General features: G+C 49.9%; 1 protein-coding gene across 1 annotated transcript in view; it reads left to right on the top strand.

Moving 5' to 3' along the window:
• The window catches only part of BRWD3 (bromodomain and WD repeat domain containing 3), a 993,456-nt gene that overhangs the window by 896,529 nt on the left and 70,796 nt on the right, over positions 1–26,131 (top strand). Inside the window, exon 38 of the mRNA XM_069212579.1 lies at positions 16,144–16,241. Within this exon, the coding sequence (XP_069068680.1) occupies positions 16,144–16,241 (98 nt within the window). The remainder of the gene's footprint in view (positions 1–16,143; positions 16,242–26,131) is intronic.

Raw genomic sequence — 26,131 nt, 5'->3', positions numbered from 1 at the left:
TTAGAAATGGGGTTTTTGGTTGGCAGTTAGGTTGCCCTCTGTCCAAGCAAGAACCCTCACTCTAGTCAGGGTAAGTCACACCCAATCCAAAATCAGCCTGTGCTCACCCTCCGGTAGCTTGGCACGAGCAGTCAGGCTTAACTTAGAAGGCAATGTGTAAAGCATTTGTGCAATAAATCATACAACACCATAGCATAACACCACAAAAATACACCACACAGTATTTAGAAAAATATATAATATTTATCTGGGTATCTTCAGGTCAAAACGATCAAAGTTGCAATATGAATTTGTAAAGATATCACTGAAAAGTGATATAAAGTGTCTTAAGTCTTTAGAAAGTAAACAGAGTCTCTTTCAAACACAAAGTACCTGGTTTCTGGTGGAAAATCTCCTCAGAGGGCCACAAAGGAAGAGGTGCGTGGAAAAAGGGTGTGTGCGTCGATTTCTCCCCAGCACACACGGACTTGCGTCGTTATTTTCCACGCGGGGAAGTCGGGCGTCGTTTTTCTGGCGCGCGGACAGTCTCTTTCTGTGGGTCGCGGGGATTACCAGATGTCCCGGGTCTGTGCGTGGATTTTCCTGCTTGTTTTCCGGCTGCGCGTCGTTCTGCGGGGCTGCGCGTCGAAGTTTCGATCTCACGGCAGGCGTCGCGTCGATTTCTCCTGCGGAGTCGGGCGGCGTTGTCCTTGCGAGGCCGTGCGTCAAAGTTTTGATCTCACGGCAGGCGTTGCGTCGATTTCTCCTGCGGAGTCGGGCGGCGTTGTCCTTGCGAGGCCGTGCGTCCAAGTTTTGATCTCACGGCAGGCGTCGCGTCGATTTCTCCTGCGGAGTCGGGCGGCGTTGTCCTTGCGAGGCCGTGCGTCAAAGTTTCGGTCGTCCCGAAGGCGTCGCGTTGATCAGTGTCGGTGTGCGGCGTTTTTCTTGCCGCGGAACAAGCTGTGCGTCGAAAAGTTCGGCGCACGGAGCGTCCAAGAGGAAGAGTGAAGTCTTTTTGGTCCTGAGACTTCAGGGAACAGGAGGCAAGCTCTATCCAAGCCCTTGGAGAGCACTTTTACAGCCAGGCAAGAGTTCAGCAAGGCAGCAAGCCAACAGCAAGGCAGCAGTCCTTTGTAGAAAAGCAGACAGGTGAGTCCTTTGAGCAGCCAGGCAGTTCTTCTTGGCAGGATGTAGTTTCTGGTTCAGGTTTCTTCTCCAGCAAGTGTCTGATGAGGTAGGGCAGAGGCCCTGTTTTATACTAAGTTGTGCCTTTGAAGTGGGGGTGACTTCAAAGAGTCTCTAAGAAATGCACCAAGTTCCCTTTCAGCTCAATCCTGTCTGCCAGAGTCCCAGTAGGGGGTGTGGCAGTCCTTTGTGTGAGGGCAGGCCCTCCACCCTCCCAGCCCAGGAAGACCCATTCAAAATGCAGATGTATGCAAGTGAGGCTGAGTACCCTGTGTTTGGGGTGTGTCTGAGTGAATGCACAAGGAGCTGTCAACTAAACCTAGCCAGACGTGGATTGAAGGGCACAACAAGATTTTAGTGCAAAGAAATGCTCACTTTCTAAAAGTGGCATTTCTAGAATAGTAATATTAAATCCGACTTCACCAGTCAGCAGGATTTTGTATTACCATTCTGGCCATACTAAATATGACCTTCCTGCTCCTTTCAGATCAGCAGCTGCCACTTCAACAGTGTATGAGGGCAGCCCCAATGTCAGCCTATGAAAGGAGCAGGCCTCACAGTAGTGTAAAAACGAATTTAGGAGTTTCACACTACCAGGACATATAACTACACAGGTACATGTCCTGCCTTTTACCTACACCGCACCCTGCTCTAGGGGTTACCTAGGGCACACATTAGGGATGACTTATATGTAGTAAAAGGGGAGTTCTAGGCTTGGCAAGTACTTTTAAATGCCAAGTCGAAGTGGCAGTGAAACTGCACACACAGGCCTTGCAATGGCAGGCCTGAGACAGGGTTAAGGGGTTACTGAGGTGGGTGGCACAACCAGTGCTGCAGGCCCACTAGTAGCATTTAATCTACCTGCCCTAGGCACATGTAGTGCACTCTACCAGGGACTTACAAGTAAATTAAATAGTCAATCATGGATAAACCAATCAGTAGTACAATTTACCCAGAGAGCATATGCACTTTAGCACTGGTTAGCAGTGGTAAAGTGCCCAGAGGTCAAAAGCCAACAACAACAGGTCAGAAAAAATAGGAGGAAGGAGGCAAAAAAGTTTGGGGATGTCCCTGTCAAAAAGCCAGGTCCAACAGTCACCATAAATATGAGGTTTGAAATGTTTGGTGTTCTAAAGGTTAAATATTTTTTTTCAGCTTCAAATGGACAGTAATGTGAACCATGTGGTTGCTTTTTTAATGATTATTGGTTTTGATGGCTTATCCATACTGCCATATATTTGATTTGAAAATGTATGTAATGTTTTCCAGTGTCATAGCTTGAGAATCTACCGGAGTAATAATTGATAATAGAGATAGTGAGTGTAGGAAAGTGCTCTTTTTGGCTTGGTCTCCCCCACCACCACCAGCACTTTTTGCCAGATATTGATGCTGACGTGACTGAGAGTGTGCTTGGGTCTTGCTAACTTGCCCTAGTACCTGTGTTCTTTCCCAAAACTGTACCTTTGTTTCCACAATTGACACACCCTGGCACACAGCTAAGTCCCTTGTAAAAGTTACCAGTGGTACCCAGGGCTCTGTGATCAGGGAGGGTCCCTAAAGGCTGCAGCATGTATTGTGCCACCTTAAGAGACCCCTCACCAAACACATGCACACTGCCATTGCAGATTGGGTGTGTTGGTGGCATAGATAAGTCACCCCTCTAACAGGCCCTACAGCGCTAAGGCAGGCTGCACTATACCACAGGTGAGGGCATAGCTGCATGAGCAATATGCCCCTACAGTGTCTAAGTCCATTCTTAGACATTGTAAGTGCAGTGTGGCCATATTGAGTGCATGGGCTGGGAGTTTGTCATTATGAATTTCACAGCTCCATGATGGCTTCACTGAAGACTGGGATGTTTGGTATCAAACATCTCAGCATAATAAACCCACACTGATACCAGTGTTGGATTTATTGTTAAGTGCCCCCATCTTAGCGATGCCCACTGTATTTTAACCAACCCTTTAGTGCATGGCTGCCCAGTCTGTGCCAGCCATGCCACTACCATATACGTTTCTGACCCCATTAGTGAGAGCCTTTGTGCTCTCGGGTCAGAAAAAAAGCCTGCTGTAGGTGGAGGTGAAATTACAAAGAAAGGGAGCACACTGCCTACACTCCAGCAACAAAGTCCAACCCCAACGCATCATGGTAAATGCAGTCGACTTCGTAGTCCATTCAGAAAGTAATAGTCTTTCACCTCTGTAGGCGCAGCAAGTGCTGTTTATCCCTGTACACGTGTTTCTGGGTTTAGCCCGTCATCAGCAGGGAGCAGCATGGTAAAGGGGCTTGCTTGAAATGCCGCCAAATGTTTTCTCAGGTTAATGTACCACTCATGGCGCACAGGTGCCTCACAAGGCTCGTCAGCCGTGGCTCAAGGGAGCCGTCCAAAGACAAAATTACAAAGAAAGGGAGCACACTGCCTACACTCCAGCAACAAAGTCCAACCCCAACGCATCATGGTAAATGCAGTCGACTTCGTAGTCCATTCAGAAAGTAATAGTCTTTCACCTCTGTAGGCGCAGCAAGTGCTGTTTATCCCTGTACACGTGTTTCTGGGTTTAGCCCGTCATCAGCAGGGAGCAGCATGGTAAAGGGGCTTGCTTGAAATGCCGCCAAATGTTTTCTCAGGTTAATGTACCACTCATGGCGCACAGGTGCCTCCCAAGGCTCGTCAGCCGTGGCTCAAGGGAGCCGTCCAAAGACAAAATTACAAAGAAAGGGAGCACACTGCCTACACTCCAGCAACAAAGTCCAACCCCAACGCATCATGGTAAATGCAGTCGACTTCGTAGTCCATTCAGAAAGTAATAAAGTATTTCACCTCTGTAGGCGCAGCAAGTGCTGTTTATCCCTGTACATGTGTTTCTGGGTTTAGCCCGTCATCAGCAGGGAGCAGCATGGTAAAGGGGCTTGCTTGAAATGCCGCCAAATGTTTTCTCAGGTTAATGTACCACTCATGGCGCACAGGTGCCTCCCAAGGCTCGTCAGCCGTGGCTCAAGGGAGCCGTCCAAAGACAAAATTACAAAGAAAGGGAGCACACTGCCTACACTCCAGCAACAAAGTCCAACCCCAACGCATCATGGTAAATGCAGTCGACTTCGTAGTCCATTCAGAAAATAATAAAGTCTTTCACCTCTGTAGGCGCAGCAAGTGCTGTTTATCCCTGTACACTTGTTTCTGGGTTTAGCCCGTCATCAGCAGGGAGCAGCATGGTAAAGGGGCTTGCTTGAAATGCCGCCAAATGTTTTCTCAGGTTAATGTACCACTCATGGCGCACAGGTAACAGCACTTGCTGCGCCTACAGAGGTGAAAGACTTTATTACTTTCGGAATGGACTACGAATTCGACTGCATTTACCATGATGCATTGGGGTTGGACTTTGATGCTGGAGTGTAGGCAGTGTGCTCCCTTTCTTTGTAATTTTGTCTTTGGACGGCTCCCTTGAGCCACGGCTGACGAGCCTTGGGAGGCACCTGTGCGCCATGAGAGGTACATAAACCTGAGAAAACATTTGGCGGCATTTCAAGCAAGCCCCTATACCATGCTGCTCCCTGCTGATGATGGGCTAAACCCAGAAACACGTGTACAGGGATAAACAGCACTTGCTGCGCCTACAGAGGTGAAAGACTTTATTACTTTCGGAATGGACTATGAATTCGACTGCATTTACTATGATGCATTGGGGTTGGACTTTGTTGCTGGAGTGTAGGCAGTGTGCTCCCTTTCTTTGTAATTTTGTCTTTGGACGGCTCCCTTGAGCCACGGCTGACGAGCCTTGGGAGGCACCTGTGCGCCATGAGAGGTACATAAACCTGAGAAAACATTTGGCGGCATTTCAAGCAAGCCCCTATACCATGCTGCTCCCTGCTGATGATGGGCTAAACCCAGAAACACGTGTACAGGGATAAACAGCACTTGCTGCGCCTACAGAGGTGAAATACTTTATTACTTTCGGAATGGACTACGAATTTGACTGCATTTACCATGATGCATTGGGGTTGGACTTTGTTGCTGGAGTGTAGGCAGTGTGCTCCCTTTCTTTGTAATTTTGTCTTTGGGCGGCTCCCTTGAGCCACGGCTGACGAGCCTTGGGAGGCACCTGTGCGCCATCATAGGTACATAAACCTGAGAAAACATTTGGCGGCATTTCAAGCAAGCCCCTATACCATGCTGCTCCCTGCTGATGATGGGCTAAACCCAGAAACACGTGTACAGGGATAAACAGCACTTGCTGCGCCTACAGAGGTGAAAGACTTTATTACTTTCGGAATGGACTACGAATTCGACTGCATTTACCATGATGCATTCGGGTTGGACTTTGTTGCTGGAGTGTAGGCAGTGTGCTCCCTTTCTTTGTAATTTTGTCTTTGGACGGTTCCCTTGAGCCACGGCTGACGAGCCTTGGGAGGCACCTGTGTGCCATGAGAGGTACATAAACCTGAGAAAACATTTGGCGGCATTTCAAGCAAGCCCCTATACCATGCTGCTCCCTGCTGATGATGGGCTAAACCCAGAAACACATGTACAGGGATAAACAGCACTTGCTGCGCCTACAGAGGTGAAAGACTTTATTACTTTCGGAATGGACTACGAATTCGACTGCATTTACCATGATGCATTGGGGTTGGACTTTGTTGCTGGAGTGTAGGCAGTGTGCTCCCTTTCTTTGTAATTTTGTCTTTGGACGGCTCCCTTGAGCCACGGCTGACGAGCCTTGGGAGGCACCTGTGCGCCATGAGAGGTACATAAACCTGAGAAAACATTTGGCGGCATTTCAAGCAAGCCCCTATACCATGCTGCTCCCTGCTGATGATGGGCTAAACCCAGAAACACGTGTACAGGGATAAACAGCACTTGCTGCGCCTACAGAGGTGAAAGACTTTATTACTTTCGGAATGGACTACGAATTCGACTGCATTTACCATGATGCATTGGGGTTGGACTTTGTTGCTGGAGTGTAGGCAGTGTGCTCCCTTTCTTTGTAATTTTGTAGGTGGAGGTGCTTCACATTTCTCTCCTGCAGGAACTGTAAACCGTGGCGGGGAGCCTAAAAGGCTCAGGCCTCCTGTTACAGCACCTCAGGGCACTCCAGCTAATGGAGATGCCCCACTTTTGGCAGCAGTTCTGTCTGGAAAATTAGGTAAAACAAGGAAGAAGTAAAACAAGTGACCGCTGCAGCTAGGACCACCCCTACGGGGGCCAGAGCTAATGTGACCCACCCCACCCCTCCCGGAAGAATCCTCCATCTTGTTTTGGAGGGTAGGGACCAATAGGGTTAGAGATGTTCCCCCTCCCCAAAGGGAGTGTGCACAGGAAGGGTGTAGCCATCTGCAGGGACAGTAGCCATTGGCTACTGCCCTCTGACCCCTGTCACACCCCTAAATCTATTATTTATCGGCTCCCCTGAACCTTACTCACCTGATTCCTGGCGACCACAAGAGAAAGAAGAAGGACAGCAAAGCCGACCACAGCAATGAAGACTCCAGGCAACAACTGTCTTGGCCACAGCCCTGTCTGCAGGTTCAAAGACCCCTGCTCCAAGGAGGTGACGCATCCTGTAGGACCAGCGACCTCTACAAACCCCCAGAGGTCTGCCTCCCCAGCAGAGGACCAAGAACTCCCGACGACAGTGGCCCTGTTTAGAAGAAATCACCAAAAGGACTCCAGAACCGCCCAGATCCCCAAGTCCTGCCCACTCTGCACCCAATGCCTACAGCCTGAGTCCAGGTAGCCTATTGGTCCAGAGAAGGTCCCCAGGCAAGTCCCTGAACAGCCTTTGGTTTTCTGGAACCGCCCCCCTGGACACAGCCTGCAGCATCTTTTGTGGACCTTCTCCCCTCCCCCGCCAAAAAGCATTTGACACCCAGCTTTGTGTTTTCAACCTGTACCCAGCTGCCCCTGTGTGACTGAGGGTGTGTGTTTGGTGTGATCCTGTGCCCTCCCCTCCACCCCCATGCTGACCTAAACTCCCTAGGCCTGTGTCCTGGAGCCCCGGTGTAAAGAAATGGCTCCCTGTTGCAGTTACCCCCCCACTTTTTGCCTGATACTGATGCTGACTTGACTGAGAAGTGTGCTGGGACCCTGCTAACCAGGCCCCAGCACCAGTGTTCCTTCACCTAAAATGTACCATTGTATCCACAATTGGCACACCCTGGCATTCAGATAAGTCCCTTGTAACTGGTACTTCTAGTACCAAGGGCCCTGATGCCAAGGAAGGTCTCTAAGGGCTGCAGCAGGTCTTATGCCACCCTGGAGACCTCTCACTCAGCACAGACACCCTGCTTGCCAGCTTGTGTGTGCTAGTGAGGACAAAACGAGTAAGTCGACATGGCACTCCCCTCAGGGTGCCATGCCAGCCTCTCACTGCCTATGCAGTATAGGTAAGACACCCCTCTAGCAGGCCTTACAGCCCTAAGGCAGGGTGCACTATACCATAGGTGAGGGTACCCGTGCATGAGCATGGTACCCCTACAGTGTCTAAACAAAACCTTAGACATTGTAAGTGCAGGGTAGCCATAAGAGTATATGGTCTGGGAGTTTGTCAAGCACGAACTCCACAGCACCATAATGGCTACACTGAAAACTGGGAAGTTTGGTATCAAACTTCTCAGCACAATAAATGCACACTGATGCCAGTGTACATTTTATTGTAAAATACACCACAGAGGGCACCTTAGAGGTGCCCCCTGAAACTTAACCGACTATCTGTGTAGGCTGACTAGTTTTAGCAGCCTGCCACAAACCGAGACATGTTGCTGGCCCCATGGGGAGAGTGCCTTTGTCACTCTGAGGCCAGTAACAAAGCCTGCACTGGGTGGAGATGCTAACACCTCCCCCAGGCAGGAATTGTCACACCTGGCGGTGAGCCTCAAAGGCTCACCTCCTTTGTGCCAACCCAGCAGGACACTCCAGCTAGTGGAGTTGCCCGCCCCCTCCGGCCAGGCCCCACTTTTGGCGGCAAGGCCGGAGAAAATAATGAGAAAAACAAGGAGGAGTCACTGGCCAGTCAGGACAGCCCCTAAGGTGTCCTGAGCTGAAGTGACTCTAACTTTTAGAAATCCTCCATCTTGCAGATGGAGGATTCCCCCAATAGGGTTAGGATTGTGGCCCCCTCCCCTTGGGAGGAGGCACAAAGAGGGTGTACCCACCCTCAGGACTAGTAGCCATTGGCTACTAACCCCCCAGACCTAAACACGCCCTTAAATTTAGTATTTAAGGGCTACCCTGAACCCTAGAAAATTAGATTCCTGCAACTACAAGAAGAAGGACTGCCCAGCTGAAAACCCCTGCAGCGGAAGACCAGAAGACGACAACTGCCTTGGCTCCAGAAACTCACCGGCCTGTCTCCTGCCTTCCAAAGATCCTGCTCCAGCGACGCCTTCCAAAGGGATCAGCGACCTCGACATCCTCTGAGGACTGCCCCTGCTTCGAAAAGACAAGAAACTCCCGAGGACAGCGGACCTGCTCCAAGAAAAGCTGCAACTTTGTTTCCAGCAACTTTAAAGAACCCTGCAAGCTCCCCGCAAGAAGCGTGAGACTTGCAACACTGCACCCGGCGACCCCGACTCGGCTGGTGGCGATCCAACACCTCAGGAGGGACCCCAGGACTACTCTGATACTGTGAGTACCAAAACCTGTCCCCCCTGAGCCCCCACAGCGCCGCCTGCAGAGGGAATCCCGAGGCTTCCCCTGACCGCGACTCGTTGAACCTAAAGTCCCGACGCCTGGGAGAGACCCTGCACCCGCAGCCCCCAGGACCTGAAGGACCGGACTTTCACTGGAGAAGTGACCCCCAGGAGTCCCTCTCCCTTGCCCAAGTGGAGGTTTCCCCGAGGAATCCCCCCCTTGCCTGCCTGCAGCGCTGAAGAGATCCCGAGATCTCTCATAGACTAACATTGAAAACCCGACGCTTGTTTCTACACTGCACCCGGCCGCCCCCGCGCTGCTGAGGGTGAAATTTCTGTGTGGGCTTGTGCCCCCCCCCGGTGCCCTACAAAACCCCCCTGGTCTGCCCTCCGAAGACGCGGGTACTTACCTGCAAGCAGACCGGAACCGGGGCACCCCCTTCTCTCCATTCTAGCCTATGTGTTTTGGGCACCACTTTGAACTCTGCACCTGACCGGCCCTGAGCTGCTGGTGTGGTGACTTTGGGGTTGCTCTGAACCCCCAACGGTGGGCTACCTTGGACCAAGAACTGAACCCTGTAAGTGTCCTACTTACCTGGTAAAACTAACCAAAACTTACCTCCCCCAGGAACTGTGAAAATTGCACTAAGTGTCCACCTTTAAAACAGCTATTTGGGAATAACTTGAAAAGTATACATGCAATTTTTATGATTTGAAGTTCCTAAAGTACTTACCTGCAATACCTTTCGAATGAGATATTACATGTAGAATTTGAACCTGTGGTTCTTAAAATAAACTAAGAAAAGATATTTTTCTATATAAAAACCTATTGGCTGGATTTGTCTCTGAGTGTGTGTACCTCATTTATTGTCTATGTGTATGTACAACAAATGCTTAACACTACTCCTTGGATAAGCCTACTGCTCGACCACACTACCACAAAATAGAGCATTAGTATTATCTATTTTTACCACTATTTTACCTCTAAGGGGAACCCTTGGACTCTGTGCATGCTATTCCTTACTTTGAAATAGCACATACAGAGCCAACTTCCTACATTGGTGGATCAGCGGTGGGGTACAAGACTTTGCATTTGCTGGACTACTCAGCCAATACCTGATCACACGACAAATTCCAAAATTGTCATTAGAAATCGATTTTTGCAATTTGAAAAGTTTTCTAAATTCTTAAAAGACCTGCTAGGGCCTTGTGTTAGATCCTGTTTAGCATTTCTTTTAGAGTTTAAAAGTTTGTTAAAAGTTTGAATTAGATTCTAGAATCAGTTTTAGTTTCTTAAAAAGTATTCCAACTTTTAGAAGCATAATGTCTAGCACAGATGTGAATGTGGTGGAACTCGACACCACACCTTACCTCCATCTACAGATGAGAGAGCTAAGGTCACTCTGTAAACTAAAGAAAATAACAATGGGCCCCAAACCTACCAAAATACAGCTCCAGGAGCTTTTGGCAGAGTTTGAAAAGGCCAACCCCTCTGAGGGTGGCAACTCAGAGGAAGAGGATAGTGACTTGGAGGACAATTCCCCCCTACCAATCCTATCTAGGGAGAACAGGGTCCCTCAAACCCTGACTCCAAAAATAATAGTCAGAGATGCTGGTTCCCTCACAGGAGAGACCAACACCTCTGAAATCACTGAGGATAACTCCAGTGAAGATGACCCCCTGTTAGCCAGGATGGTCAAAAGATTGGCTTTGGAAAAGCAGCTCCTAGCCATAGAAAGGGAAAGAAAAGAGATGGGCCTAGGTCCCATCGATGGTGGCAGCAACTTAAATAGGGTCAGAGATTCTCCTGATATCCTAAAAATCCCCAAAGGGATTGTAACAAAATATGAAGATGGTGATGACATCACCAAATGGTTCACAGCTTTTGAGAGGGCTTGTGTAACCAGAAAAGTAAACAGATCTCACTGGGGTGCTCTCCTTTGGGAAATGTTCACTGGAAAGTGTAGGGATAGACTCCTCACACTCTCTGGAAAAGATGCAGAATCTTATGACCTCATGAAGGGTACCCTGATTGAGGGCTTTGGATTCTCCACTGAGGAGTATAGAATTAGATTCAGGGGGGCTCAAAAATCCTCGAGCCAGACCTGGGTTGATTTTGTAGACTACTCAGTAAAAACACTAGATGGTTGGTTAACTGGAAATGAAGTGTGTGACTATGTTGGGCTTTATAATTTGTTTATGAAAGAACACATTTTAAGTAACTGCTTCAATGAAAAGTTGCATCAGTATCTGGTAGACCTAGGTCCAATTTCTCCCCAAGAATTGGGAAAGAAGGCAGACCACTGGGTCAAGACTAGGGTAACCAAAACTTCCACTGGGGGTGACCAAAAGAAAGGGGTTACAAAAACTCCCCAGGAGAAAGTGGGTGACACTAGAAACAAAGAAAAAGAGTCCTCTGTAGGCCCCCAAAAACCAGAACAGGTGGGTGGGCCCCAAGACACAACCCAAAACAAAGGTGGGTACCAGGGTAAGAACTGGGATGCCACTAAGGCATGGTGCCACAACTGTAAACAGTCTGGGCACCACACCAAGGACACTTCTTGTCCCAAAAACAAACCCCAGAACAAGATTCCAGGGGTAACCAGTGTAGCCATGGGAGATGACTCCTCAGATGAGGAGGTCTTCCTAGCCTTCAACTGGAAACAGGGCCCAACAGGTGAGTTGGAGATTCCAGAGGGAAGCAGACACTTCCACCACCTACTGGTGAATGGAATCCCAACCACTGCCCTGAGAGACACTTGTGCCAGTCACACTATTGTGCATGACAGGCTGGTGCTCTCAAACCAGTACATCCCAGGTGAGACTGCCAGGGTAAGAGTTAGCCTAGACAGGGTCACTAAGAGGCCTGTGGCTTTAGTGCCCATAGAAGTGGGTGGCACTCTTAGCTGGAAAAGGGTAGTAGTCAGTACAGACCTCCCCCTTGATTGTCTCCTTGGAAATGACTACCCAGAGGTTAGTCAGAGCTCAAGAGAGGAACTGGTCCAGTGCCAGTCCTCTCCCAAGGATTCTGGAAGTCCTGCCTCTGCAGTAAATGCAAGCAGGCCCCAGAAGAAGAAGAAAAGAAAACAGAGTAGGAAGGGTGGACAACCTTTAGCCAAGGTTACAGCAAGCCAAGGAGATTCTGCTCCAGTAGGGGAGAACTCCAAAAATGGCCCTGATAAAGTCCAACCTGACCCACAAGAAGTCCTGGCTAGACAGGCAACTGTTAAACCTGAGTGGGTGGCTCCTCAGCTAACAGAAGAAAGAGTGGAAGAAGGGTGTTTACTACAAGATGTGGTAACCCCCCACTCTAATACAGCAGACAGGCAACCTGAACCCAAAGAGGCCTGTAACTTAGCCCCTTCCCTTTTAGGTGAAGAGCTAAAGGTGTGGTTCTGGACACTGACAGCTGTCAGTGGCCTCTGCTGGGTGTTAGCCTTTATGGCTGCACTATCCTTAGCATGGTGGTCTGACCCCATGCCAAATAGCAAGTTAGGCCCCCTGACCCTATTGGTCATGGTGGGGTTACTCCAGCTCTGGGTAACCTCTCTGGGTAAGCTAGGGGTAACCCTGGCCAAGATAAGGTCAGCAGAGGTGGATACCTCTAAGACCAAAATAGAAAGAATGGGTGGAGACATTGAAGAGGCAGACAAGAGGCAATTCAGACTAGGTCCTATCACTGTGGAAGTAGGTCAGTTCCCCAAAGGGAATGACCTGAACAGAAGGATGTAAGGCAGAGTAGGCCCTGCAACTAACCAGCCTATTTCTCCTACTCTTCCTCGCCTGACAGACTAGGAAGACTCTCCCAGCTTTGGCTGAGTCTCCTGGCCTGTGGGCTGGGGGGGGCTTGTGTAAAGAAATGGCTCCCTGTTGCAGTTACCCCCCCACTTTTTGCCTGATACTGATGCTGACTTGACTGAGAAGTGTGCTGGGACCCTGCTAACCAGGCCCCAGCACCAGTGTTCCTTCACCTAAAATGTACCATTGTATCCACAATTGGCACACCCTGGCATTCAGATAAGTCCCTTGTAACTGGTACTTCTAGTACCAAGGGCCCTGATGCCAAGGAAGGTCTCTAAGGGCTGCAGCAGGTCTTATGCCACCCTGGAGACCTCTCACTCAGCACAGACACCCTGCTTGCCAGCTTGTGTGTGCTAGTGAGGACAAAACGAGTAAGTCGACATGGCACTCCCCTCAGGGTGCCATGCCAGCCTCTCACTGCCTATGCAGTATAGGTAAGACACCCCTCTAGCAGGCCTTACAGCCCTAAGGCAGGGTGCACTATACCATAGGTGAGGGTACCCGTGCATGAGCATGGTACCCCTACAGTGTCTAAACAAAACCTTAGACATTGTAAGTGCAGGGTAGCCATAAGAGTATATGGTCTGGGAGTTTGTCAAGCACGAACTCCACAGCACCATAATGGCTACACTGAAAACTGGGAAGTTTGGTATCAAACTTCTCAGCACAATAAATGCACACTGATGCCAGTGTACATTTTATTGTAAAATACACCACAGAGGGCACCTTAGAGGTGCCCCCTGAAACTTAACCGACTATCTGTGTAGGCTGACTAGTTTTAGCAGCCTGCCACAAACCGAGACATGTTGCTGGCCCCATGGGGAGAGTGCCTTTGTCACTCTGAGGCCAGTAACAAAGCCTGCACTGGGTGGAGATGCTAACACCTCCCCCAGGCAGGAATTGTCACACCTGGCGGTGAGCCTCAAAGGCTCACCTCCTTTGTGCCAACCCAGCAGGACACTCCAGCTAGTGGAGTTGCCCGCCCCCTCCGGCCAGGCCCCACTTTTGGCGGCAAGGCCGGAGAAAATAATGAGAAAAACAAGGAGGAGTCACTGGCCAGTCAGGACAGCCCCTAAGGTGTCCTGAGCTGAAGTGACTCTAACTTTTAGAAATCCTCCATCTTGCAGATGGAGGATTCCCCCAATAGGGTTAGGATTGTGACCCCCTCCCCTTGGGAGGAGGCACAAAGAGGGTGTACCCACCCTCAGGACTAGTAGCCATTGGCTACTAACCCCCCAGACCTAAACACGCCCTTAAATTTAGTATTTAAGGGCTACCCTGAACCCTAGAAAATTAGATTCCTGCAACTACAAGAAGAAGGACTGCCCAGCTGAAAACCCCTGCAGCGGAAGACCAGAAGACGACAACTGCCTTGGCTCCAGAAACTCACCGGCCTGTCTCCTGCCTTCCAAAGATCCTGCTCCAGCGACGCCTTCCAAAGGGACCAGCGACCTCGACATCCTCTGAGGACTGCCCCTGCTTCGAAAAGACAAGAAACTCCCGAGGACAGCGGACCTGCTCCAAGAAAAGCTGCAACTTTGTTTCCAGCAACTTTAAAGAACCCTGCAAGCTCCCCGCAAGAAGCGTGAGACTTGCAACACTGCACCCGGCGACCCCGACTCGGCTGGTGGCGATCCAACACCTCAGGAGGGACCCCAGGACTACTCTGATACTGTGAGTACCAAAACCTGTCCCCCCTGAGCCCCCACAGCGCCGCCTGCAGAGGGAATCCCGAGGCTTCCCCTGACCGCGACTCGTTGAACCTAAAGTCCCGACGCCTGGGAGAGACCCTGCACCCGCAGCCCCCAGGACCTGAAGGACCGGACTTTCACTGGAGAAGTGACCCCCAGGAGTCCCTCTCCCTTGCCCAAGTGGAGGTTTCCCCGAGGAATCCCCCCCTTGCCTGCCTGCAGCGCTGAAGAGATCCCGAGATCTCTCATAGACTAACATTGAAAACCCGACGCTTGTTTCTACACTGCACCCGGCCGCCCCCGCGCTGCTGAGGGTGAAATTTCTGTGTGGGCTTGTGCCCCCCCCCGGTGCCCTACAAAACCCCCCTGGTCTGCCCTCCGAAGACGCGGGTACTTACCTGCAAGCAGATCGGAACCGGGGCACCCCCTTCTCTCCATTCTAGCCTATGTGTTTTGGGCACCACTTTGAACTCTGCACCTGACCGGCCCTGAGCTGCTGGTGTGGTGACTTTGGGGTTGCTCTGAACCCCCAACGGTGGGCTACCTTGGACCAAGAACTGAACCCTGTAAGTGTCCTACTTACCTGGTAAAACTAACCAAAACTTACCTCCCCCAGGAACTGTGAAAATTGCACTAAGTGTCCACCTTTAAAACAGCTATTTGGGAATAACTTGAAAAGTATACATGCAATTTTTATGATTTGAAGTTCCTAAAGTACTTACCTGCAATACCTTTCGAATGAGATATTACATGTAGAATTTGAACCTGTGGTTCTTAAAATAAACTAAGAAAAGATATTTTTCTATATAAAAACCTATTGGCTGGATTTGTCTCTGAGTGTGTGTACCTCATTTATTGTCTATGTGTATGTACAACAAATGCTTAACACTACTCCTTGGATAAGCCTACTGCTCGACCACACTACCACAAAATAGAGCATTAGTATTATCTATTTTTACCACTATTTTACCTCTAAGGGGAACCCTTGGACTCTGTGCATGCTATTCCTTACTTTGAAATAGCACATACAGAGCCAACTTCCTACACCCGGATACTTACCTGCAATCTGCTGAGCACCCCCAGTCCTTATAGGATCCCACTGAACTGAAAAGTCAAAGACAACTTTGACCTTCTCACTTAGCTGGCCCAGTGTTTCTGGTGGTGCACTTTTGGGGCCAGCCTAAACTTTGAACTGTGGGCATCCTATATCCTGAAGACTGTAATCAAGTTGTGTACTTACCTGCTGTTTTCTGGGCTACCACTGACCCCAACCTCCACCTCCCCCTCCCCCTCCCCCTCCCCGAGGACTCTTTGGACTCCCATGGAAAATTTCACTGTGTCAACTTTTGAAATAGAAAAGTGCTACTTTCTTGTAAACTGCTTTTTTTGCTAAAACCAATATTCTTGATACGTACTTACAACTGTACTTACCTGCAACAAAGTTCTTCTAGTACTAGTAATAAAGTGACAAAATATATTTTTGATCTATAAAAACAAGTGGCCTTGAGTTAGGCATTGAGTGTGTGCCTCATTAATTTACTGTGTATGTACAATGCATTATTTGCACTACCCTCTGATAAGCCTAACTGCTCGACCACACTACCACAAAAGAGAGCATTGGTATTATCTACTTTAGCCCCTGTTAAGCATCTAGGGGACCCATGGACTCTGTACACACTGTACCTCATTTTGATATAGTATATACAGAGCCAGCTTCCTACAGTGTGCTTCTGTTGAGAGCCACTGAGAGCAATAAATGCTTAATTAGTAATGAATTTATTCTTTTGTCAGTCACCAGCATTATTCTTTCCTAGTGTTCAGTGAAATAGTACATTTTATACATTTAATGTATCTCTTTAAGTCCAAAAGGGAAACAGAGGCAGCCAAAGGTACAGACCAAACCAACTGAGAATACTTCTCTTCCGTTAACTAGAACCAGTTCATCAACGTCTTCTCAAGGTATGGAGTTTCTTTAACTGTTGGTTGCTATCTTGCAGTATCACTGAAAAAGAAAAGTGGAATATTGTTTGTTTTAATGTTGTCATGTACAATTATTCAGTGTTGGCATATTTCCCCTCCCAAGGTACCAAGTGGAGTAGCATATAAGATTCACTCCTGCAATCTAACGTCATTTGCTTACTTTCTGTGCCATTGTACGTGGATCTGCAGTTCACTCCCAACTTTTACATAGTCCTTGACGAGGTTTTCAGCCCATTTTATTTAGCCAGTGTGACAGGTCTAGCCTCCTCTTAAAACTACAGGGTTTAATCCTTGCAGAGACTGTCGCAAACAGATGTCTGTGACAGATCCCCATGAGCTCTGCGCTGGCCTTTGGATCTGATAGAGACTTCTAGCTGCAGATTCCTTACCTATGAAATCTACCCAGACGTCAGACTGGATCAGGAAGATTTTATTGAGTACCCCTGTGTGCCGGTAGGTAGCATTGGGCAGCTCTGTATGGCATTGTACGCGCTGGAAGTGACGTCCGCTTCACCTATATAGGCGCCACCTCGGCATGCTGATGTCAGTTTTTTCTGCGCTAACCACTGCAGATCCAAAAGAAGAGCTTACCATGCTGTCACTTTTTAACAGGTTTTTTGCTGCTTTTTGTCGACGTTTTTTAAAGTTATCCTCCTGGTGTGTGAGAATGTCATTGAGACAGACAGGTTTTCAACCATGTGGCGCCTGTCACTGTCACCTCGTGTGTCTATGGTGTCTGGATGGCGGCCATGACTTCAAGTCATGCTCTGACTGCCGGGCCGTGGCATCAAAGGCTTTTAGGGAGTAGTCCCTAAAGCTGCTGGCAGCCCAGCAGACGACTCTGTGATGCGCGACTCCTCGTAAGTCTTGTTCCCGGTCGAGAGGAAGGTCCCGGAATCATTCCAGGGGTCCCAAGTCCTCTTAATCCCATTCTAAGTAATCGGTACACTCAGGTAGGAAGCACAAATTCACAGGAAGTAGAAGCGCTGCGACTTCTCCTTGTCTGTTTGTCTGTTAACCGATCCAACAATGAAACATTGGCGTTTGAGGCATGGTTCTTCTGAGCCAATGCCAGCACTGACTTTGTGCCTTGGCACCTTTCCAGGAGCCGGATCAGACCCCTTTGTCAAGTGAAAGAATGTTACGAGGCCATACGCCTCATTATTGAGCAGGCCAACCCCTCTGGATCACCTTCGGGCCCTGTGGAGCCGGATGAGGGCCCATCTAGTTCCACGTTGGCAGCTATGATGGGCCCCCATGGATCTGATCCCGGTTCCTGGCTGGCAACGGTCATGCCACTGCGACCTCCCTTGGGCCCAGTTCTGATGCTGATGCTTCCGGTGCCCATAGGCGATTCCAACCCATCATAATCCCCAAATACGTAATGGAGCCGCATCAACGTAGATTCCGGCACAGTGAGGACCTTTGTTTCCTAGTCTGGTGCCTCAGCCTTATTCTGAAGGGCTAGGCCTTGGGGAAGAATGGGAGGCGTTAACGGACCCTTTAAAATACCTGTCAGAAGAAAAGGGCATTGAATGGTGTGAGGAACTGGGTGATGCTAGCGGACTGGACACATCTCCAGATACTGGTATGCTTTCTCCCCCTACCCTGGCAATGGAGGAGCGAGCTACCTATGCTGTGGTGGTGAAGAGGGTGGCTGAGGTCCTGGACCTCCAGTTGACCTCAGTGGCAGTCAAGACTAATATCTTGACAGAGGTGCTGCAACCAGAAGCTTCCTCCTCTGAACCCCACACCCTTTAAACAAAACTCTTGCCAACGTCCTTCTGGGAACCAGGTCCAAGCAAAGCACAGGGGCTCCTGTGAGCAGGATGATTACCCATCACCACTGCCCCACCCCAGGGGACCCAAACTACCTCACTCAACACCCTACCCCGGAGAGCTTTTGTGCCCAAACTTCTATTTCCCATGGCGCGTTCCCTGCCTCACTCCCAGACAGAGAAGTCCAAGAGGCTGGATAGCTTGGGTAAGAAAATGTTTTCCTCCGCCATCCTTGCATTGCTGACAGTTTACACCGCATGCTGATTGGGCTGCTATTCACACACACTTTGGGGCATGTTTGCACAAGTGCTGCCACAGGTTCTGGAGCAGGCCCGGGCCGTTCTCTCCCAAGCAGTCAAAGACGGTAGAGATGCAACTAAGTTCACTATATGTTGCGGTTTGAACATGACCGACTCGCTACGCAAAGCAGTTTCCATGATGGTGGCACTCACACACCACACCTAGCTGGGAATGCCTAACTTTTCTGAGAATGTCCAAGCTTCCCTCATTGACATGCCCTTTGATGGCACCGGTCTCTTGGGGACAAGTCAGACTCGGAGCTGGGGCATTTTAAGGACTTGTGGGCTGCGACCCAGTCCTTGAGCCTCTCATCTTCTCTGTGTTATCCCCATTCTACCTTTTGTGGCTATTGAAGGGGCTTTCAACCACGCCAACCCTATCCCAGCCACCGGCCCGCACAAGCTTCCCAGCCTCTGCATGGACGAGGACGTGATTTTTCTCAATCATGTGGGTCGAGTAGCCAGTGGTCTGCTCCATCCATACACCCCCTCACCAGCAGCCTCAACCTTCCTAATCTTGCCCTTTTAGATCATGGGTCTCCAGTTGTTGGCAGGATCCACCACCACCTCTACCACTGGCAGTCCATAACATCGGACAGGTGGGTTCTTCAGATTTTTTGGGGGGGCTACTCACTCCCCTTCAAGACCACTCCTCTCTCCATACCTCTATCGTATGACCTGCTGACGGAGGATCATTTGTCCTTGCTCCTCAAGGAAGTCAGAGCTCTCTTGGCCTAGGGAGCCATAGTAGGCAATGGTTACTACTCCTGCTACTTTCTGGTCCCTAAAAAAGACAAGGGTCTTTGTCCTATCCTAGATCTCCGAACCCTCAACTTCTTTGTCAGAACGGAGAAACTCAAGATGCTCACATTGGCTCAGGACTTCTCTGCCCTGGAACCAGAAGACTAGCATTGGACTTGCAGCATGCCTGTTTTAACATCCCCATCCTGCCTGCTCACAGACGTTACTTGCGATTCACGTTAGACTACAAGCACTTTTAGTTTGTCCTGCTCCGCTTCGTCCTTACCATCGCCTCTCGGGTGTTCACCAAGGTAATGGGGGCTATCGCAGCTCATCTGCATAGATCTCAGGTGTAAGTCTCCCCCTTTCTCAACCACTGGCTGCTGAAGGCGGGCTTTCCTCCAGGCTGTTGTCTTGTGCCTCCAGACTAGGGTGGACCTCCTGGGGTTTGCTATGAACGTGCCAAAGTCACACCTGACTCTCAGACACTCCCTTTCATCTGATGTGTTCTAAACACAGTGCAGTTTTGGGTTTATTCTCCTGAGCAGTCAGTCCAGGATATTCGGGCTATGATATAGATGTTTTAACCTCTCTCCTGGGGTTTGGTAAGACTAACTCTGAGGCTGCTGGGCCTCATGCCGTCCTGCATCCTGCTAGTGACACATGCCAGATGGCATATACAGGCTATTGGACCTGGCTTTTTGACAGGGTCATCCCCAAATTTTTTGCCTCCTTCCTCCTATTTTTTTCTGACCTGTTGTTGTTGGCTTTTTAACTTTTTGCACTTTACCACTGCTAACCAGTGCTAAAGTGCATATGCTCTCTGTGTAAATTGTACTGTTGATTGGTTTATCCATGATTGGCTATTTAATTTACTTGTAAGACCCTAGTAGAGTGCACTATATGTGCCTAGGGCCTGTAGATTAAATGCTACTAGTGGGCCTGCAGCACTGGTTGTGCCACCCACTTCAGTAGCCACTTAACCTGGTCTCAGGCCTGCCATTGCATGGCCTGTGTGTGCAGTATCACTGCCACTTCGACTTGGCATTTAAAAGTACTTGCCAAGCCTGAAACTCCCCTTTTTCTACATATAAGTCACCCCTAGAGCAGGGTGCTGTGTGGGTAAAAGGCAGGACATGTACCTGTGTAGTTTATATGTCCTGGTAGTGTAAAACTCCTAAATTCGTTTTTACACTATTGTGAGGCCTGCTCCCTTCATAGGCTAACATTGGGGCTGCCCTCATACATTGTTGAAGTGGCAGCTGCTGATCTGAAAGGAGCAGGAAGGTCATATTTAGTATGGCCAGAATGGTAATACAAAATCCTGCTGACTGGTGAAGTCGGATTTAATATTACTATTCTAGAAATGCCACTTTTAGAAAGTGAGCATTTCTTTGCACTTAAATCTTTCTGTGCCTTACAATCCACATCTGGCTAGGTTTAGTTGACAGCTCCTTGTGCATTCACTCAGACACACCCCAAACACAGGGTACTCAGCCTCACTTGCATACATCTGCATTTTGAATGGGTCTTCCTGGGCTGGGAGGGTGGGAGGGCCTGCCCTCACACAAAGGACTGCCACACCCCCTACTGGGACCCTGGCAGACAGGATTGAACTGAAAGGGGACCTGGTGCATTTCTTAGCCACTCTTTGAAGTCACCCCCACTTCAAAGGCACAATTTAGTATAAAACAGGGCCTCTGCCCTACCTCATCAGACACTTGCTGGGGAAGAAACCTGAACAAGAACCTGCATCCTGCCAAGAAGAACTGCCTGGCTGCTCAAAGGACTCATCTGTCTGCTTTCTACAAAGGACTGCTGCCTTGCTGTTGGCCTGCTGCCTTGCTGAACTCTTGTCTGGCTGCAAAAGTGCTCTCCAAAGGCATGGATAGAGCTTGCCTCCTGTTCCCTGAAGTCTCAGGACTAAAAAGACTTCTCTTTTTCATTTGGACTCCTCCTGCACCGAAAAAGTCGACGCACAGCTTGCTCCAGTGTGAGAAAAACGCCGACGCCTACGGTGCGACCGGAACTTCGATGCACGGCCTTGCATGGACGCCGCCCGATTTCCAGAGAGGAAATCGACGCAATGCCTGCCGTGAGAAAGAAAATTCCACGCACAGCCTCCTAGAGCGACGCGCAGCCGGATAACAAGCCGCGGAATCCACGCACAGACCCTAGGACATCTGGTAATCCCACGATCCATAGAAGGAGACTGTCCGCGTGCCAGAAAACGACGCACGTCTTCCCCGAGTGAAAAATAACGACGCAAGTCCGTGTGTGAAGGTGCGCAACAGACGCACACACCATTTTTCCTCCCGTAGAACGACGCACGTCTCCCCGCGTGAAAAATAACGACGCAAGTCCGTGTGTGAAGGGGCGTAACCGACGCACACACCATTTTTCTACGCATCTCCTCTTCTGCGGCCCTCTGCAGAGATTTTCCACTCCAAACCAGGTACTTTGTGCTTGAAAGAGACTTTGTTTACTTTTTAAAGACTTAAGACACTTCGGGGGTGATTCTGATTCTGGCGGGCGGCGGAGGCCGCCCGCCAGAATTCCGCCCCCATTATACCGCTCCGCGGTCAGAAGACCGCGGAGGGTATTATGAGTTTTTCCCTGGGCTGGCGGGCGGTCTCCAAAAGACCGCCCGCCAGCCCAGGGAAAAACTCCCTTCCCACGAGGATGCCGGCTCGTAATCGAGCCGGCGGAGTGGGAAGGTGCGACGGGTGCAGTGGCACCTGTCGCGTATTTCAGTGTCTGAATACTTTGCGGGGCCCTCTTACGGGGGCCCCTGCCGTGCCCATGCCATTGGCATGGGCACGGCAGGGGCCCCCAGGGGCCCCGCGACCCCCCCTACCGCCATCCTGTTCATGGCGGCTTTCCCGCCATGAACAGGATGGCGGTAGGGGGGGTCAGAATCCTCATGGCTGCGGAGCGCGCTCCGCAGCCATGGAGGATTCAAACGAGCAGCTGAAAGTCAGCGGGAGACCGCTGACTTTCCGCTTCTGACCGCGGCTGAACCGCCGCGGTCAGAATGCTCGTTGGAGCACCGCCAGCCTGTTGGCGGTGCTCCCTTCATATAAATTTTTAGTGATATCTTTGCAAATTCATATTGCATTTTTGATCGTTTTGACCTGCAAATACCCAGATAAATATTATATATTTTTCTAAACACTGTGTGGTGTATTTTTGTGGTGCTATATTAGGTTATTGTATGATTTATTGCACAAATACTTAACACATTGCCTTCTAAGTTAAGCCTGACTGCTCGTACCAAGCTACCAGAGGGTGGGCACAGGATAATTTGGATTGTGTGCGACTTACCCTGAGTAGAGTGAGGGTTCTAGCTTGGACAGAGGGTAACCTGACTGCCAACCAAAAACCCCATTTCTAACACAGGCTCTGCAGTGTGTGCAGCATCAGCAGAATCTCTTCAGCCTGGTCCAGATATCAGAGGGAACTGCAAAGGACCTGCAGTGGTGGCTAACAAACCGTGATTGATTTAGAGGCAGACCCTCTCCCTTCCCCAACTAGATCTCTCAGTAGTGAAACATGCATCTCTCCTGGGATGGGGCCTCCAAGTGGGAGAGATGGAGATCTGAGGACTCTGGTTTCCGGTGAAATCCAAACTTCACGTAAACATGCTGTAGCTCAGTGAGATCTGACTGGCATTGATAACCTTTCTACCCTCTTTCAAGGGAAGGCTAGTGCAGGTGTTCATGGACACCACCACCCCCATGTGGTACTGCAACAATGAGGGCCGGGTGGGGTGTGAACCCTCTGTCAAGAGGCTCTGCGTCTTTAGATGTGGCTGGAACATAGTGGTGTTTGGTATCAAACACCTTGTCTTAATAAACCCACGATGATACCAGTGTTGGATTTATTAAAACATGCACCCACATGGTAGCCTAGAGGTACCTCCTGAAAAAGTACTATTCTTCTAGTGTTCTGGCTGACTAGTATCAACCAGCCTGCCAGATGAGTTTCTGACCCCCTGAAGGTGAGAGCCTGCGCTCTCAGAAATCAGAAACAATGCCTGCTCTGGCATAACGTTTTATCACCTCCTCTGGTAGGATGGCTATTAAATCTGCATACCAAGGCCAGGGACTTCAAAGTCCCTGCCATCTTTAATATGCAACCTCAGCTTCCCCAGACCTGGGAGAGGCAACCGCTTGCCTTGAGGCCCATCTGGCACCAGGAGAGGTGGAAAAAGTAGCTAGTCAGGAGGCATTTCACACAGGCTGAGCACAACCCTAAGATGGACAGCCTGAAGTAAACACAAAAAAAGAGAATGTCACCATGTATGGGGACAGGGTGATGCCCATTCCCCAGGAAGGGTTTTCTAGGGGGTGTAGTTACCTTGAGAATAAGTAGCCCATTGGCTACTACCCTTCACTCACCTTAACACCCCTAAATAGAGTTTTTATGGGGCCCCCTGACATCAGGAAACCAGATCGAGTTAAGACTCAACTACTGGGAACCAAGGAAGAAAGGAGGACTGAAGAGAGCAAGAACTGATGCCCTGCACCAAGAGTGGCACAAAATCCTGCCAGGCTGTTTGCACTTTGACAGTCAGTGGGACCAACTTCACAAAAGGTTGGACAACCTCTCCAAACTCTTGGAGGACTGCCCAGCAGCTCAGCAGAGGGGAAAGATCTCCCTTGGAGCACAGGAGCTGCTTCCCTGCATCAGCAGGCACTGCTTGCAAAGTATAGGACTCTGTCCCGTTGGCCATCGGGCCTGCCGAGGGAACAATGAGCCCAGAAAAGAATGTTTGGAGCTCAAGAAGTCAGCCCCTCCATTTCACTGAAGTTCTGAGATGTTAAGCCCTGCCGCGGTCTCCCTACTCCTGTGCCCGGTATACTGGACCCCTTGCAGCAACCCAGCATTGTTGGTGGTACAATCTGGACGCCAGCAGCACAAACCTAATTTTGAGGCACATCGGGATCCAGGAGGCCAGTCAGTAGAGTGGCCCCACTGCTCTGTTTCCCCTCTTCACCAGGTCACCAAGACACAGTGTGACTCTGACCCCCTGCAGCCCGACACCTTAAAGTACCACTGCACCCGAGCCCCAAAGCCCGAGTTCGAGGAAGGCGACAGTGCCAAAGGAGTCCTGAAACCCACAGAAGCTGAGCCCACCCTTGGATTTTGCCAGACTGGTCCCACAGTTGCTGCCTGCAGCCTCTTTCTGCAACTACCGAGACCTGTGAGAGCCTTCAGCAGCGCAACCCAACACCTCAGAGCACTACTGAACACAAGTCCTACAGCCCAAGTCTGAGTGGACCTACGATGTCCCTGCATGCACAAGACCCTGAAGATCTAATCCCTCCCCCTTTGGGTTCACCCTGACTGCCCCACCAGTCCCCACTTGTAGTCTCTATGTCACTGGACCGTTTCCCATTAAAGTGAACAGTGCACCCAACGCTGAAACGCACCTCTACACTTGGGTGCCCCATTGCCTCCAGAGGTGACCTGTTTGTGCTGCTTTGGACCTTGTCCCATACTCACCCTAAGTTCAGAAGAACAGTCCTGTAAGTCGTTGCTAAGTGACCTTATGGAGTAAATTTTTGTCCTCATAGGATAATATTACCGCTCGAAGCCACAGCATAAGTATATTTTATTGTGACTTAAAGATTCATTAATCAAAAGTACTTAACTGATTATGATGATCTTGGTGTCTAAATTAATATAAAAATCTGTTATTTTTATAAATTGGTTGCGGATTTCTTTATTGGGTGTGTGTCATGCTTACTGGCTCTGTGTGTGCAATACATGCTTAACAGTATCCTCTGATGAGCCTAACTGCTCGCCCACACTACCACAAAAAGAGAGTTTTAGGATTATTTTTTTAACCACTGTCAGCCAAGAAGAGTCGCCCTGGGCTATCAGCATGGTGTCCCTTACACTGGGGTACTACATTGATACTTAGCTTCCTACACAGGTCACATTCCTAGTGGTTCAGCATCTGGCAGGTTCCCAGAACACCAGAACAGACAAACTCAGCTGTCGATGCCTAGCGAATCACAAGCGGTGTCTCCACCCGGAGGTGGCTGGAGGTCTCCTTCAGGAGTGGGGAGAGCCTTAGTTAGATCTGTTCGCCTCTGCAGAAAATGCTCAATGTCAGCAGTTTTGAGTGCTGGAGTTTCCAAGGCAGCTCTCGCTCTGAGACACTTCATCTCAAGTGGAGCTCAGCCCTCCTGTACACCTTTACCCCCATTACTACTCCTGGCCAGAGTTCTCAAGAAGGTCAGGAATGACCGGGTCCAAGTCATTCTTTTGGCTTCAGACTGGGCACTGAGAGTCTGGTATCCTGGGCTACTGAATATGAATGTTGATCCTTCGATCGGACTACCTCTTCAGGAGGATCTTGTGTTGCAGCAGCAGGGAACGGTCCTCCACTCAAACCTGTCATTGTTCCGACTTCTTGCGTGGTGGTTGAGTGGTTGCAGTTGACAACTTTCAACCTCCCTCCTGAAGGTCTGTAGTGTTATTATGGCAGCCAGGTATCCCTCCACCAAAGCGGTATACGCCTGCCAGTGGAAGCAATTTGAATCATACTCTACAGAAAAGTCCATTGATCCATTTTCTGCTTCCCTTTCTGATATTTTGTTTTTTTATCCTTACCCTTGCCCAAAAGCCACAGAGGCTGCGGGAGATGGGGCCTGCGTGCGGTGGCTCCAGGCAACTTCAGGGGGTCCAGGAGGGGTGAAACCACAATGGGCTCAGACTCTGGAAAGCTGGGGAACTTTGTTAGTACCATGGTGGCCCACCTCCCCTTGGGTCGTGGACAGCGGATGCAGTGGTGACTTCAGGTGTCAGGTCTTTGTGATTCCGGAGGCTGCAGAGTCCTTTCTTTAGAGTGGGTTGGAGAGCAGGTCCCCTGCTTACAGGGGACTTGAGTCTTTTTTTCGAAGGCAGACAGTCCTCACAGGGTTTCTGGGGGCTCAGCTGCAGGGTGAGCCATCTTCTGGTGCAGAGCCTGTCGAGGAGTGCAGACAGGCCGGCGGGGTTGGTACCAGGTCAGCTGCTCTCCTCTTCTACGGGTGCGTC

Source organism: Pleurodeles waltl, chromosome 2_1 (genome assembly GCF_031143425.1).
Source record: "Pleurodeles waltl isolate 20211129_DDA chromosome 2_1, aPleWal1.hap1.20221129, whole genome shotgun sequence".
NCBI classification, from domain to species: domain Eukaryota; kingdom Metazoa; phylum Chordata; class Amphibia; order Caudata; family Salamandridae; genus Pleurodeles; species Pleurodeles waltl.
Note: the sequence above shows the minus strand (reverse complement) of the source record. Positions and strands in the feature narration are given on the sequence as shown.